The sequence below is a fragment of the Nyctibius grandis genome, chromosome 14 (assembly GCF_013368605.1).
Source record: "Nyctibius grandis isolate bNycGra1 chromosome 14, bNycGra1.pri, whole genome shotgun sequence".
NCBI lineage: Eukaryota > Metazoa > Chordata > Aves > Nyctibiiformes > Nyctibiidae > Nyctibius > Nyctibius grandis.
This window is the reverse complement of record NC_090671.1, coordinates 13,999,740-14,016,323: the sequence shown is the minus strand read 5'-3', so window position 1 is coordinate 14,016,323 and position 16,584 is coordinate 13,999,740. Positions and strand designations below refer to the sequence as shown.

The 16,584-nt window shown below is 45.0% G+C and overlaps 1 protein-coding gene across 16 annotated transcripts in view; it reads left to right on the top strand.

Annotated features, from left to right (window-relative positions):
• The first annotated feature begins 4,702 nt into the window (after positions 1-4,702).
• Positions 4,703-16,584, top strand: part of ATXN2 (ataxin 2) — a 51,382-nt gene continuing 39,500 nt past the window's right edge. For 9 of the 16 annotated variants that reach the window (XM_068412224.1, XM_068412223.1, XM_068412222.1 and 6 more), the window contains exons 1-5: positions 4,704-4,899; positions 11,716-11,752; positions 13,411-13,470; positions 14,199-14,270; positions 14,506-14,656. In XM_068412224.1, the coding sequence (XP_068268325.1) occupies positions 4,778-4,899; positions 11,716-11,752; positions 13,411-13,470; positions 14,199-14,270; positions 14,506-14,656 (442 nt within the window). In that variant the 5' untranslated portion in view covers positions 4,704-4,777. Of the gene's footprint in view, positions 4,900-11,715; positions 11,753-13,410; positions 13,471-14,198; positions 14,271-14,505; positions 14,657-16,584 lie in introns of all 16 variants that reach the window. The other 7 variants (XM_068412234.1, XM_068412233.1, XM_068412231.1 and 4 more) reach the window with 3 other exon arrangements.

The following is a 16,584-nucleotide window of genomic DNA, read 5'->3' as shown; positions in this document are numbered from 1 at the left end:
TGTGGCCAATGGAAACGGAGAGCGAGGCTCATTAAAATGTTGGTTATCGGTAAAATGAGCTCTGGCATTTCTGTATCTCTCTCCTGAGCTTTGTGGCCATGAGCATTTCCCTTCGTCTCCTGTTCGTTGCAGGAGAAGCAGCTGGCACGCATGGCTCAGCGGGCACGTCTCATCAGCACCCTGTCTGAGCTGAGCTGGAGGGGGATGCTGGTGGGCTGGGAGAAACTGGGAAGAAATAGCTATAAAAGTGCAAGTGCGGATCAAAAACTGTACCTGGTGGGAGCTGGTCTCTGCTTGGAGTCGAGCTGGGAATTCGAGGGGCTGCAGGCAATGAGAAGACACTATGCAGTGACTGGGGTGGGGGCAGCAGTTGTCCTGCCTGGTCGGGTTGGAGCTTGGGCTTTGGTTTTGCCCGTTGTCGTGCACTTACCTCTCTCTGGTTCGGCCAGCAGTGTGTTCGTCAGTTCAAGCTGGCGGCAGCTTTGCTGACGAGCTAATGTTGTATCTCTCTGGGAAGTGATTCTTGTGTGTCAGAGGACCTGATTTGTTTGCCTAATGTCTTTCCAAGTGTTTGGAGGTCCCTGTGCCCATAGCGCTGTTCACAAAGCTTTAGCCTCCAAGAACAGGGTTAGGGATAATGGGAGGAAATAACAGAAGTCTTCAGGGAGGAGAAAATGCGTGTGTAGAAATGCTCAGTTCTGTGAGCTTCTCTAGCAGCTGATTTGGCTTAAAATAAATGCCGAGTGTCCGTGTCAGCCGTCCCTCTGCAGGCACGCGTGTCTCATCTTGTTGAATGCTGTTGAGGATCACCCTGGGTAGCTCGAGGACGAGAGCCCGACACCTAACAGCAGGTTAGATCAAGGAAATGTTACATCACGTAGCACTTCCTGGTAAGTAATGATATTATCAGCCTCATTCATCTTTGTATGCAAATACAGCCTGCACATGTAGTCACAACTCTGAATGAAAATAGTATTCTTGAAAAAGAGGAGCTCTAACCTGGAATGTGGACAGAAAGGGCCAACTGGGACGTGATTCTCCATTAGAAATTGTTGTTCGCTCTTGACCACAGATTTCTTTGAATTCTGAACATCTCTTTAGCCAGACTACTGCATCCACTGTTGGCTGTCCTCTGTCACAACCTCATTTGCAACCCAACTAGTAGCTATAATATAGTTATATATATTATATAGTTTCTATGTAACTATATACTATATAGTATTATATAGTTATATGTATTATATATTATAATATATATAGTTTCCCCACACTTCAAGAAAGATGTTGAGGTGTTGGAGCGAGTGCAGAGGAGGGCGACCAAGCTGGTGAAGGGTCTGGAGGGTCTGACCTATGAGGAACGGCTGAGGGAGCTGGGGGTGTTTAGCCTGGAGGAGAAGAGGCTCAGAGGTGACCTTAGTGCAGTCTACAACTACCTGAAGGGAGGTTGTAGTGGAGTGGGAGTCGGCCTCTTCTCCCAGGACAAGAGGACACAGCCTCAAGCTTCGCCAGGGGAGGTTCAGGTTGGACATGAGGAAGCATTTCTTCTCAGCAAGTGTCATTAGCCATTGGAAGGGGCTGCCCAGGGAGGTGGTGGAGTCACCATTTCTGGATGTGTTTAAGAAAAGCCTGGCCATGGCACTTAGTGCCCTGGTCTAGTTGCCATGGTGGTGTGAGGGCAATGGTTGGACTCGATGATCCAAGAGGGCTCTTCCAACCTCATTGATTCTGTGATTCTGTATAATGGTAGGGAATAGCCAAAAAAGGCAGAAACCGATAGAGCCAAACCCTGAAGTAATAAATACTGAATATTAGGATTAGTGGGCTATCAAGAAGAGCTGTATGCAGGTGGAAGTAAAGGGACTGATGTGCTGTAACAGCAGGATAATCCCATTACGCTGGAAGTTTGGGTAGTCCGTGGTAGAGGGGCACTCACAACAGGAAGGTGAGGAGCAGTGTCGCTGAAGAAGCTGGCTGCCACTGGATTCGGGAAGACATACTTTCATTTGGTCACTTCTGTATTTACTTTTAATGTGTTTTTTTTACAAAGATGCTCGACAAACACAAAAGGGAGGGCACAATGAAAGCCAAACAGAGCTTAACAAAACAAAGAGTACATTGAAGGAGAAAACAAGTCAAACTGCAACCGCTCTTGAGTCCCTACCACAGATGTGAACACGAGTCTTATTCACACGCTGCTTTCCAAGCACGGAATGTTACCCCAAAATATAGTTTAGTTTGTTCATATCATGTCTTAGAAACCACCTCTGCCCGTGGAACTTATTTCTGTATTTTTGACATCCTTGAACATCAAGGGCTCCATCTTCGGCAGCGGGACCCCACAGCGTGGCTGCCACTTCAAAACCCTGCAGGCTCTTTTAACAGTTCTTAACCTTTAGCCACATAAATAGTGACTAATTGCTGTGCACTGTAAACATTCCTAGCTGAAAAAGCACTGAAGTAATGTCCTTTAAAAAAACCCAATTATTAAGTGACCTGGATACGTTATACTCAGTCTCTTATCAGACTTCCTTGTGCTTTTTCTTGGTGACTTCCTTTTAAAATGCAAAGCACACTGATGAAACGCAGTGTTGAGTAAGTAATCCCTGCTAGCCGCAGCTTACTCGAGTTAGTTTCAAGGCATGTTTTGGTTCCTTTCCTGCTGCATTTCCCCTGTTGGGGCAGCACTTGGAGGCCCTCCACTTGAGGTCCAGTAGGACCAACCAAAAGATGAAAGACTTTATAAACAGTACCCTAAAGAGTTTGGTTAAATGCAGGGGTTTGTATGCTAGAGGATTTTATATATATAAATATGTGTGTGTGTGTGTGTATATATATATTAAAAAAGGTCTTTTCTTAGCTTCTCTTTGGTAATGTTAGTTATCCCATCACGTGCAGTGAAACAGATTTCTGCTTCTACAGTAAATGGTCCTCAACTTGTGCTGGTGGTAGCACGAGCTAACAATGACTTAGCCACAGGGTTATTTGGGCCTGTAAAGTAAACCAAAACAAGCAGCTGAACAGTCAAAAGTGTAGGGGAAAAATGCTAATTTAAGAAAGCTGTTAAATATTTGTTATCTTTTTACCATTGTGTGCTGCCACCCACAACTCTCCCAACCGCATGGGAAAGCTGTTGCTTTACAAGCAAGGTGTATAAATAATGCCTGCCTAAGAGCACCGCTCCTTTTTATTACATTGGGATCCTGTGGGATTTCTAGAGCATTTCTATGAATAGATTAAACTCTGAGCATTTTGAGTAACCATGGCTATAAATCAATTTAGCTCTTGGTTTTCAAGTTACATCTGCTCTTACTAATCCTGTATGTACATAGATTTTTTTTTTTTTTTTTCTTTTTAACAGGACAGACCAGGCTTTATTTTTATGTATTGGTATGAGTTGGTGAAACCACTGCTCGGTGTAAAGCAGGTACCACGAACATGGCAGAGCCAGCCACTGCACCTTAGATTTCTGCAGGAAGCTTGGTGATGGCAGATAGGTAACAGCAAGGAGCGATGGGTGAACTGACATCTCTGGCTCAAATATTGTGTTTCTGTCAGGGCAATGCAAATTTTAATTACTTTGGACTGCAGCAATTTAGGGTGAACAAAAAAAACCAAACGGATATCTGTAATACTGAGGGGGTGTCAGCATGGAACGTGGCAATGCGTTCGGCCCCATCTTGCTTTCCTGGAGCTGGCTCCAGGAGGAGGAGGAGGGCGCTGGGATGTGTTTACTGGGGATACAGTTCGGTATCTCTGTGGTTACAGGCAGGAGCCGGGCTGCAGCTCGGCGCAGGGGCTGGGGTTCTCCATTTCGCCTTTCACAGCCACTCGGCGGCTCGGCCATTTTTTCTCAATTTTGGTGTCTCTCGCCGTCTGGTTTCTTTTGAAGGATGCGCTGCTGGGCCGAGCCCGCCCTCCCGCTCCTGCTCGCTGGCGGCCTCGGCGGGGGGGGCGAGCGGGCCCTCAACGGGGCCGGGCGGGCAGCACCGGGCCCGGGCGGGGCCGGTCCCACCAGCCTCTGCCCCGGCCAGGCCTCGGCCTGCAGCGAAGGCCGCAACGCAGGGCCCTGCGCCGCCGGGCGAGGGGCAACGCTCCCCTCAGGGGCCGGGGCCTGCGGGCCGCCCTCCCTCACCGGCCGCGCCGGGGGTGTCCGCCCGGCGGGCACCGGCTCGGGTTTGCCCTTGCGGCTACCGCGGGCGAGGGGGGGTGAAGGCGCGGGGCGGGCTGTGAGGGCGGGGGGCTGCGCCCTTGGGGGCCTCACGGCACCGCCGGAGCCTCACGGCACGGCGGGGCCCGTCCCCTCCCCTCGGTGGGGCCGGGGCTGCGGCGGGAGCTGCCGCCGTCCCGCGCCGCCGCCTCACGTGTCCCCCTCCCCTCCCCGCCTCCCGCCTCCGCCCCTTCACCCGCCGAAGCACCGCCGCGGCGCCCTCCGACTTCCCGTAAAGAGTCCGCACCCGCCGCCCGCTCCCGCGCCACCGCCTCGCCGCCCCCCGCCCCACTATCCCCCCGCCGCCGCCGCGGGGGTGCCCGAGAGGCGGCGGCAGCCACCGCCGCGCCCCTCCGCCTCGCTCTTCCCCTCACTCCCCGGCCCGGCCTCCCCCCCACCCCCCCTCCGCGGATCCCTCCGCGCCGCGCTCCGCTCCCTCCGCCCCGCTCGCACTGTTTGGGAGCAACCGGCCGAGCCAGCGGCGCCCCGGCCCCGCCAGCGCAGCGAGGCCCCGCGGACCGGCGCTCGCCCAGCCCCGGCGCGCACCCCCGGCCCTCTCCCCATCTCGTCATGTCCCTCAAGCAAGCGGCAGCGGCGGCGCAGGCCGCCGGCAACAACCGCAAGCCCCCCGGCGGCGGCGGCGGCCCCGGCCTCCCGTCAGCCGCGGGCGGCGGGAGGCAGAACATGGGCAGGTGGGTGCGCGGCGGCGACGGGCCCGGTCCCGGCCCCGCCGCGGAGAAGCCCGGCGCGGGCGCCGCTCCCCCTCCCCCGCCGCCACCCCCCCGCCCCCCCTGCACCGGCCTCCATGGGCGGCGGCGGCGCGGCCGGGAGGGGGAGCGGGGCCTGCTGCATGGCGGGGGACGCGGCGCGGCCCGGCGCGGGGGGCTCCGCCCGGCGGGGCGGGAGCCGGCATGGCGGCGGGCGGGGCGCACGCAGGCCCGCCGAGGGGCCCGCCGGTTCCGCAGTGCCGCCGGGGCGAGGCCGCGAGGCCAGGCCGCGGCCGGTGCCCTTCAGGCGGCCGGGGACGGCGGAGGGCACGGCGGGACCTCCATTTTCCGCGGCGGGGTGACGCGGGGCGGCGGGCGAAGCCCCCCGCGGCCTGGCGGGGCCTGCGGCGGGGGCGAGGGGCGCCGCTTCCCCCCGGGCCAACGTGACCCGCCTGCTGAGGAGGAGGCGGCGGGGGGCGGCGGGGGCGAGGCGCCGTAGCCGGTGGCCGCACGTGCGCGAGGGGACGGCGGCGGGAAGGTGCCGGCCGCGATGGCGGCGGCCTCGGGGCCGGGGGGCGGCGGGGAGGGCCCAGGCGGGGGGGGGGGGGGGGGCAGCGTGCCGGCCTTGCGGGAGCCGGCGGAGGCCCGCCTGCGGTGGGGCACCGTCACCTTCCTGGCGTTTATTGTTATTTATTTTAATATATACACACCTATATATTATTTTTTAAAAATTTAAATCGCAATAAAATTCTCGCGGGAAGGGAGGCCGCGGGAGCGCTCGTTGGCCTCGGCGGTGGATGGTGGTTCCAAGCACGGCTTCACTTTCTCAGAGATTTGGGGAGCGAGGAGTGGGGGTATCGCTCCGATTTGGCTCCGATTCCCCTCCTCGCATCCCCCCCTCCCCGCGCACGCTGCGGAGGCCCTGCTGTCTCATACTGCCTCTGGAAGATTGATCCTGCTCCGTAGCGGAGAGCATTAGCTGTACAAATTCACACGTATTTGAGGGAGAGGAGGGGAAAAAAAATACACTTTCTAGTGTTGTGAATTTTTCCAGTGCTGTGGGGGTCATAAGAAACAAACAAAGTGGGACAGTAACAGTTTTGAAGGTCATAGTCACTCAGAGCAGTTTCATTTCAAGTTTTATTCATCTTGCTCTTCAGCTTGAGTTTTATTCTCACTCAGTTTTGTGCATTGGCAATAAAACAGAATTTACAGTGGGCCCATTGTTGGACATCACTGGAAATAGGGTTTTACTTTGTTCCCAGTGTGTGGAACTGGAAGCGGAAAAGCTTTGGTAGGGTTGAAAAGGACAAAAAAAAATAACAACAATAATACCTCAACACTTCATTGAAATGATTTAATAGTTTTTACATATGGCTGTCTAGATTGAACATGATGTTTACTGTGCTCTGCTAAACAATTATCCCTGCCAGCACACAGTGGCACTGTAGAGGTTAACGTGAAGGGCAACAAAACCTATAGCTTTTTTTTTAAAAAAAAAATATCAGTATGCTGGTGAGCACTTGTCCCTGTAGATTAGGGGATGCAAGCTTCAATTTCTCTCCCAAGTTTTAACATTAAAGCCACTAGGTTTCTCCCACTAGTGTTGCCTTTCTAGTTTTGTTGGATAAATTCCACTTCAGAAGTCCTTAGGAAGTTCTAGCGGGGCTGCTGAACAACCGATGTGTTCCCTCAGAGGTGTTTGTACTCTCTTTTTTGTTGATCAAATTTTCAAGTTATTTCTGAATGAAGGGTCTGTAAAATCACAGTTCCCAGGCTAATGGAGCCCCGTGGAACACCTCCAGAGAGCTTCTCCTATTGCTGTCCTAAGGAAAAGTCTTGTCGTTTTGGGAGTGCAAATTCAAAGATGGTTCATGCTGCGAATCTGTTCATGTAAATGAAAAGCTAAGGTGCTTTTCTGTTCAAAAAATGAAATTGTTTTTTAGCTGGCCTGCATCTTGATTTCAATTTAAAGCATTATATTATTTAACACAAACTTAACCAGTTTATGCCAAGCTTTCTCAGTAGCAGTTTTGCAGCTCGTTTCCCTGCATTCTCTTTCTTATCTTCTTGAGATGCAAAAGAATGTTACTTTTCATGGCTAAATTGCTCTTAAAGGCTTAGATTTGGGTAGAAAGCTCGTTGATCGTTAACTGTCCTGGACCTAATTTTCTGCTGGGTGTTTATTACTGTCAGACTTAATTGGGCTGAGCACCTGGTCCTTCTGTTTCTGGTAGTGAGTGGAGGGTCAGCTTTGCTCACTACCTTTGTTTCCATGGTTTCATAATGATGGATATATGTATTTCATATTAGAAAAGGTAAAATCTCATGTGAACAAATAAGACATTCCAGTATTTGTTTTCATGATATTACTAATTTCTTTTACATAAGGGGAAAAATCACAAACGAAGGTATCTTTAAAGGTGTTCAAGAAAAACAGGAAGGATTAATACCTTTTATTTTAAAGAAGTGCTGAGTGAGATGCTGTGTTTGTTTGTTTAATAGCAACTGCACGCGCAATATGGCAGATGGGAAATCGGGCTGTAGGGGGATGCCGATAGCATGTTGAACTGTAATTGAAGAAAACGGAGACCTCATCCACAAGCGTGCTCCACTGTGCTAGTCAAAACATTATTTAATATCTGCTTTTTGGTGTTTAGTTCAGTTTTGCCCTTATACAAGCACAGGAAGGTTAGATGTCCTGTGATTGAAAGTTGCCTCTGTCCCAGCAGTCCTTCCAGCACTGCATCCTTTTTTCTTACCAATTTTTCCCCATTGTTATTTTGTCTGAAGGCAAAACACCTCAGACTCAGGTTTTGGATGGTTACGTGTCTAGTTACAATTGTGGCAGAAGGTCTTTTTTCTTTTTCTTTGGTAACTTTCTTGCCTATCTGGACTTGGGACTTCTTTAAGAATACTGTAAGTTACTATCTTTTACACATGGCTTTGACCATTAGAAAGTAAAACTTAAATGACCCCATGTTGCGTAGCTTGCTTTTGAGACTTAACGCTTCTTGCCTACTCTTATTTTCCTTGACATCCTTTTTTATTAGCCTGACTAAAGGCTTAAGTGAAGGGCAGAAGAGAGGTGTCCCTTCTGTTCAGACAGAAGTACTCGGGGATACCGAGTGCTGAGGCTGGAAGTGACTGTTCTGGAGGTCTGATCACACGTGCCATTCTAGTTTGTTCTAACATCTTTGTGTGTGTCGGTTTTAATGCAACCGTGCTAAACTGCTGAGCAAAATGAATGGATAACCTGCAGGTCTCTTTCCTTATCGCTGTTAATGCACTTTAGTATGATATTATTTACCTGCTTTTGGGTAAGTTTTAATTTAACAACTGACTCATGGCAATGTATATGAAGAAGGTTCTTCGATGACTAAGTCCATCAACAGGTTACAGATGTGCACTGGGTCAGACTTGAGTCAGGTTACTTATGTATTCAGACGCTACAGAAGTTGTCGTCTTCTAAGAAGACAGGAGTTGATGTTATTAATGTCAGTATTGGGGAAACTACAGAAATCAGTGCTGCAGGACTTCTTGTATAATCTTATTTTGACAGCATTGGTTCATTTGACTTATATAGACAAATACTGCACTTAAATAAAACTTTGTACTTCTGATTTCTCCCTTAGAAGAAAGCTTTACCAGCTTTCTGCACTTGTAATGGAGGTTCTTTAGAGTATGCTGTAAATTTGTTTTCAGAGCTGTGGTAATGTCAGCCAGTGCTCCAGAAACATCTATGCACTCTGTTAAATTCAACAGTCTTTGTAGTTGCACCTCGGCTCTAGACATTAATTGCAGTATGGTTGTATTTGTTTCTTTGTCTCGAAGATGCTGCTGGAGAGAAAACCCGAGACTTTCTTTCACATCCTGGAAAGACCCGTGTCCCTTGCATTAGTTTTCACTTAACTGGGAAAATATAAATGCGTGACCTTGTTTTGCTGATACAAACGCTCTACTTGGCATGTAAACATTAGGGTGGGAGGTGAGGGATGCTGAGGAATAGGATAGTAAATGCTCATAAAAATAGAAAAAAATTTGCAAGTTGCTGCTGGGGAAAAATGTTTATTGTGCAGCATTTGGGCTTGAGCCCTTATGGAGACTTTCACTCTTAAGGTGTAACTGCTCGCCTGCAGTGAGTTGGCTACTAAGTTTAATTGCTTGGTCCTTACTCTGTCTGGTGTAGCATTTTTCTGACTTTGTGACTTTGCTACCCCAAAGGAAAAGGCTTACAAGCTGTGCCTTGTCCCAGGCTTACCTTTAACCACGTTTCTGCAATACAAAATGTATTTTTTTGTTTACCATCCTTACTGTAGCCAAGATGTGGTTTTAGGTAGCAGTGCCAAATTGCTACTGACCCTTCTAGTTTCCCCCACCCATGTTTCTTAGTGTTACTGTCCTGTTTTAAATCGTGGTAAACTTCTGGCAGAGACTATCTACTTTCTGCTTTTGTAAAGGTCCTGGTTTTTTTTCATATGATGCATCGAAGATGTGTCAGAGGGTGGTTTGAACTTGAGTCTTCACCTGTTGGAATATAAACCTCAAGTTGATGGCCTTGGTTTTAGCGGAAGATACACACAGTTTGGATTGAATTGTAGCATTGGCAGAATTGGTGAATGTCTTTTTTGATCTTAGTGAATGTCTTTCCTTTTTTTTTTTTAATGATTTGGGTTTAACAGTTGTAGCTGGAAAACAAGAGGTCAGGTGTGTAAAGACATCTGTTAGATCAGAATAACATGTAGAATTTCTGCAATTAGCATAACTCGTGGTCTGATGTGGAAGCTAGGACCTCTTGCCAACGTGGATGCGCACAGTCAGATTGTTCCTTAAAGAAATGTGGGTAGGAACAGTAATTTTGGAAGTGTGGTAAGAGATGGAAAATCTAGAATCAACCTAGAACACTTAGGTTGGTGCTTGAAGGGAATACTCCAACTTTCTGACCAGTCTAGCAACCCAGTTATTTAAGTTCTAAGAATACATGTCACTAAAAAGGGGAGAGCTTTCTGCTTCGAAGACACCAAACTCTTTCACTTTTGACCATTTCTATAGCTGTTGTAGGAAGGAGTATCTTCTAAAATCTTGGGGACCAGCAAAGGGAACTGGTGAAATTGTTTGACTTTGACCACATTCTTTGAAATCCATGTTGTTGACACTTCTGGTTGTAGTAAAATGAAAAATCAGAACTGGACTGTACCTCCCTTTTATTTGGGTGTTTCACATCTGGTGGAATGACTTTCAGAAAGAAGAGGATAATTCATCTGAATATTAGGCAAAAACTATGTTCCAGGTTCAGCACCGTGCTATAGGTGTCCATTTGGCAAATGGCAGACTTAGAAATGGTGAGACTTGCTTGTCTCCAGAGCAAGCCTGATGGGAAGTTAAGGCTGATAGGTAATGAAATAAAGGTTGTTTGCATTAGGGTTTTTTTTTCCATGAGATTAGTACTCTGCAAGTATTCTGGAAATGTCAGCTAGACATCCGAAATCTGCAGTGCTGCCAATCAGCAAACGTCATTGGTGTGCGTGATGCCGTGTGAGACTACATTTCTGTTTCAGAAGTGTTTTCTTAAACGAGTCAGGTGATAGTTCAGTGGTTTTTCATTTTTCCCTCATTAAGGCCTTTCATGGTTCTCTGATGGACTTGCTTATTTCTGCAGAATTTATTGGAGGGATATTTATGTTCAGTGGGAGAAGTTCCTTTGATTTCTTGACTAACTCATGAGCCCTGTTTATAAGGGCATGTTGTTTTGAGAGCAAGGTATTCAACCACAGCATAGTGTTTGCAAAAGCGATTGAATGCAGTTGACATCCAGTTGGATTTAGATTTCAGTGTTGTTTGGATAATTTGAAACATAGACATGATCTTTGGGTCTCTTTAATTAAATGGTTGTGCATCTATAAGGTGGGTCTATTTAAAAAAATAGTTTTTTTTAATAGAAGACTTCATTTTGCCTCACGTTATGGTGGGCACTCCTGAAGGCCTTGTAATACAGATCTAAATCACTATGAGAAATGTTTGAAACTAGGACTTATTGCTACAAGGAAGTAACTTTGAAATAAGGCACACAGTGAAGTTGAAGAATTGTAGCTTCAGGGATGCTGTTGGGACCCAAACGTCTGAGGTGGAGGGCACAGACTGTTACATCTCCGTTTGCCGGGTAGTAAGAGCAGACAGATTAATTAAAAGCTTTTTGAAGTGTCCCGAGTGCTACACATTGACAGATTGGCATTAAAGTAGTTAGTGTTTCTGAGGGGATGGGCAGAATTAGTTTCGCTTCCTGGGTTGTGATGAGCAATGTCTGTAGGTAGGGCCTTGCAGTCGGGGCTCCTCGGTAGCCTGCAGCATGGGTCCGTTACCTGGGTGGCCCTGACTCGGACAGGGATGATGTGATGAGCCTCTGTCCTTAAAGAAGGGTCTCTCTGCTCAGTAGGGATTGGGCCTGAAAGTGGTTTTTGGTTTTGTGTGCCAGTAAGTTTTGGAATTTGCTTGAGTGACAGGATTCTACTTAAGAGAGAATATTTTTGGATTTTTATAATGACATAGGCTTAGTGTTTTCTTCATTTTGTCCTCAGTTTTATTGTAGGTAACCCTCTTGCCTGCTAACCAATGTTACTTGCTTGTAGGTCAGTAGTTTGGAGGATAAATGCTGTGGGCCCAGTCGTTGTCATGTTCTGCTCTAGGGGGGTGCTGTTTTTCTCAACATTACATTAAAATAGGTTTTTGAATTCTTACTTGTTAAGAAATTAACCAGTTTTGGCAGTTCTTTTAATCGTATCCCATGTATGTATTTAATTTCAGAGGTCGCAGCAGTGGCAAAGGACCGCCTCAACCTACAGTAAGTATGTTTTTTCCTCATTGTACCACTTCCTAGATGTGATGAAACAAGTTACATACAATGAACCCAAGTATCCATGTAAGAATAGCAGATACTGGAATATTCTCTCCAGTTTTTCCTTTGGATACCTTCATGAATATTTTAGACTGAGATGTGTTTTTCTAAAGATGTAGCATCTTGCATTCATTTAAGTCTCCTGGGAGGGTGAAGGGGGGAAGGATCACTTAAACTTTTGACTATGCTAATATAAATCTCCTGCATTTTCTTGCAATTAATAGTTGTAGATATGGATAACATTTAACTTAAGGCAACGCTTTTGAATTAATTCCTCTCTGAAGACTCTGACATTGGCCTCTCCCTTAAACAGATGACAATAAGACAGCAATTAGTTAAATAAAAATAACAGTTTTGTTTAGCTTTACTATAAAATAGCTAACCCAGTATTATCAGTAACCTGAATGTGTAGCTTTAGTTATTGTCGAGGCTGTATATTGTTGAAGTATAGATGTGGCTTGACTTGTAGAACATGATTTTATCAAAGCTAAAGATGTGTATCTCGATTTAAAGAGCGGATCTTTGATCTGCACTAATCAAATATTTGCTAATTTGTTATTGACCTGGTTTTCAAGAATGACTGATTTTGGGGAATGAGGCAGAAGTAGGAAGGTTTAAAAGGACTACAGTTTGCTTACATAAATGTTTATTGAAGATAACAAGTCTCTTCAGTAAAAATAAAGAAGCTTTGAGAAATAGTGGTGAAAAAGGTCATATGCAAACACTAAACATCATAAAAGTGTTAGTCTTTACGTCCTCCCTACTGAGTATTGAGCATAGGAGTGTCCTTAAACATGTCTTTTTCAGCCCAGGGAGCGTGGCTAACATACAGGAGTGAGGGGATTAAGTAGCTGACAGTTTAAAAGATACGTTGTCAGTTAAAAAGCTCAAAATCTGATGAGGTCCTTGCATGTTTCACAAGCATGAAGTTGACAGGGAGAGATACCAGATGTTGCAACAAAACACAGACATCCTCCCCACTTCATGGATGCTTGTGTGAGCGTGTCATCTAGCAACCTGGGTGACACTTGGGCAGCTCTCCTGGTGTAGGATCTCACATTCTGATACTGAAGTGAATTACTTTTGACTAATTTTATGATGAGTTTTGTAGCTCTTTGGCACTCCATGATTTGATTACTTTAGCTTCTGTTAATACACATAATCAGGTCTGTTAGATGAAAAGATGTAGTTCAGCAGGCCCTGAAAGCACCTTTTTACTTCTACAGTAGTTAAGTACCTTATCCTGTTGATGGTTCTTAAACCAGAGAGGGATGTTAACAGGGCTTTTTCAGGTAGGAGTCTGGGCATACAAGCTTCACCCAACCAGCAAGAGAATTTCCTTACTGAGTGACATTAGGGGCACTCTGTAATGTTTATCTTGTTTGAAAGGGTGTTCAGTTCTTTGTTTGATCAGAGAAAGGGGTAAGGGTCCTCTGGAAATCTCGTGTGACCTAAGTTCTGTGTATATTGACTGATTAAGGTGTTGGACCAGTGTTTCTAGGAACTAGTATGTACTGATGGAAGCCTGCATTGGCACACTGGCTTTCTGAATTGTTACAAGTGTTTTTCCCATATTCATGACAACTTTTTTTTTCATTTTTCAGATTTCTTTCGATGGCATCTATGCAAACATGAGAATGGTTCACATACTGACATCAGTTGTTGTAAGTTTTCATATTTGAAAGGGGGGTAAACAGTTTCTGTAGTGACATAGAGTTGTTAACTAGTCCACTAATTGTAATACAATGGAGTGAATATTAAACTTCAACAGTAGGCATGTTTTGCCAAGATTGAACTTTAAAGAATCACAGTATTTTCTGTATTTTTGGCTTGGAAAGGTTCAAATACAGTTTGCAGAGGTACAGCAAATTCCTTAGGTGCATTGGTCATATTTTGAATTTTCTGTCTTTAGAGGGGTTATGGATAAATAAAATGAGGCTTTGTGCAGAGAATGGAAGCCTTTCTCCCCACATTTTAAGGGAAGTCCTGACATGCCAAAATTAAGTAGGGTGGACTGCCCCACATCTGCTTGAGTCTAGGATAAGCCTTCATCCTTATTTGTACCCACACATATGCACAGATTTTGTTATTGCACAGAAACTTGTTTGTGTGCATTAGCTGGTCAAGAGTCTTGTGAGTACCAAATATGCTTCTGGGAGTATCTTTCAATCCCTTCAGAACGAGTTTTGGTCCACACCCAGCTGTTTGCATCTGCAGAACACAGAGGCGTATTTGTAAGTGGGCAAATGTTGAATGAGGAGATTTGACTAAAAACTGAGCTGTATTTTTACACATTGTACTTAGGTAAAAAAAATACATCTTGGAGAAGATCACTCAGATGTCATTTATCAGCCTGGTAGAAAGCTTTCTTTTCATTTTTCTTGCATTCTAGGGATCCAAATGTGAAGTACAGGTGAAAAATGGTGGTATATATGAAGGAGTTTTTAAAACCTACAGTCCTAAGGTAATTTTTTTCATTTTGACTCTTCCCTATTTTAAACGATCCTAATACTGAATAATCAACGTTTGATTAAAATTTGGATATTTATTATGAATTATTTTGAATATTCATGTTTAGGTTTGCACAAGCAGGTTCATTTTTGCAAACTATTGTAAATGTCTGTTTTTTGCAAGTATGTGAAGTTACCCAGTAGCTTATTGTGCATTAAGTTAGTGTATTCTTTTTATCTCTCTAATAGTGTGATTTAGTGCTTGATGCTGCTCATCGGAAAACTGCAGAATCCAGTTTGGGGCCAAAACGTGAAGACATACTAGAGAGTATTTTGTTCAAGTCTTCAGATTTTGTTATGGTGCATTTTAAGGATATGGATACCAATTATGCGAGAAGAGGTACACTTGTTTTTAAAGTTGTCTATATCTTAGATCATAAGTCAAGTTTTTCAGAGAAGGTGCTTTAGGATCCAAAAACTAAAGTTCACCTTTAGACTCTTAATTCTTAATGAGTGGGGAACATCCAAATATCCCATTAGAGGGAAGAGCAGATGCTCAACACTCCCCAAAACCAGAAATTTATAAAAATTTGAAAAAAAAGATTGCAAAACCTTTGTGAGAGCGCACTGCTTTGAGCAGCTGTTTTAGGTGTCTGGAAAGCAAATCCTTAGTGGTGTTACAAAACATTTTACACATTTTATGGGAGACTTTTTTTTTTTTTAAATGTCTTTCTGAATTAGTCTATAAAATGTTATATACGAAGCCATGAATAGACAAATTCTGTATTAAAAGATTATTGTTCAGAGTTGGTGTATATATAAAGTCTATATTTAGTTAAGTAACTTTTGTCTCTAAACATGCATTCATATAAATATTCTAAAAATACTGCTACAAATGGCGCTAAAAATTCTTAGAAAATCCACTATTTGTGTTTTTAATTTCTGCTTTACTACTTGTAGATCTGTAGGCAAGGCTCTCCAAAATACAGAAGAACCTAGAGAGGTGGCAGGCAAGTGGTCTTAAAATCTTGAAGACATGGCTTGAATCTGTCAGAATTAAATGATTTTACAGGCAGTCAGGCAGTCTTCATACTACTTCTTTTGATGTCTGACCTCCAAGACCCTAGTTATTTTTCTGGAACTTAAGAGGTTCGTAAGTCAGACAGCTCTAGATCCTTTGCAGATTTTTTGGGGGGGCAGCAAATCTCAAAGAGTTTTTATGCTTAACGTTCCTTGTTTGCTGGGCAAAGACATAGCTTTCTGTGCCATGGAGTGAAGTTGCATCTGTGTACATTTCCAGGTTGATCAACAACTGCCACTGGGAGCCAAGTGGTTATTGTAACACATGTGCTTTATCCCCACGTAGCAGTGACTTAGAGATGCGTAGGGACTGGTGGACATTAATGAGATCTTTCTCTTTTCATCGTGTGTTTGTACGTGCATATGTTCTTGCCTGATTTAAAGCTGAAGAATGAGAGGCTTGTTGTTTCAAGGAATTTGCTTTTCCCAGAAGAAGATGCATAATGTTAGAGCAAACGTAGCATTGAAATGCAGATAAGTTCCAGGTTCTGGATGGGACTTTGAATTTAAATTACAGGAGAGCTGTTTTATAATGGGTCTACTATGAACATCACTTTAATGTAAATGCAAACTGGGCTCTCCATTACCCAATCTTTACACATTTTGAGCAGATGGAATGAAGACTATACTACTACTTCTAGGAATAATTACTCAATGGAAGTTTTCTAGAAGAAAATGACTGCTTCAGGTTGAACAGTAGCTCAGTTCGCTTTATTAGGTGGAAAGTCTTTGAATCTAAATCTCTTAAGTAGCTGGAGAGGAGAGCTGAAATAAAGCTGTAGAGACTTGGAGCAAGATAAACTGGAAGGCTGCAAAACTCAGTAACTCGTAGTGGGTAAATTAATCTGCTTTCCATTTTGTCTCAAAAATGTTTTATCTTGAAATGACTCTTGGAAGTGTAAGTCAGTCTCTGATCACACCTGCAAATTAAAGCAATGAAGGGCTTTTTGCTTCTTGGGAAATTAAATAAGCAAGGATTCAAAAGAATGGAAGTGTCTGAACATGCATGCAGGAACCGCTGGCTTTCTGTTCTTATAAATAATCCCAAATCTTCATGGTACTGAGTCAGATAAGCCTGCGTGACTGTCAGTAAAAACTGAGCCTGAGTGAGGAGCTGGTGCTCCTTGCTGCGTTTGTGTTGGGAACGGTTCCTGTCTGGTGCCCAGAGAAGTTTGACAGTGTTGCACTTATCCAGGAGCAAATATTTTTAAATTGCCTGGCCCTCAAATGTTTTTTGGCTTTCACAGA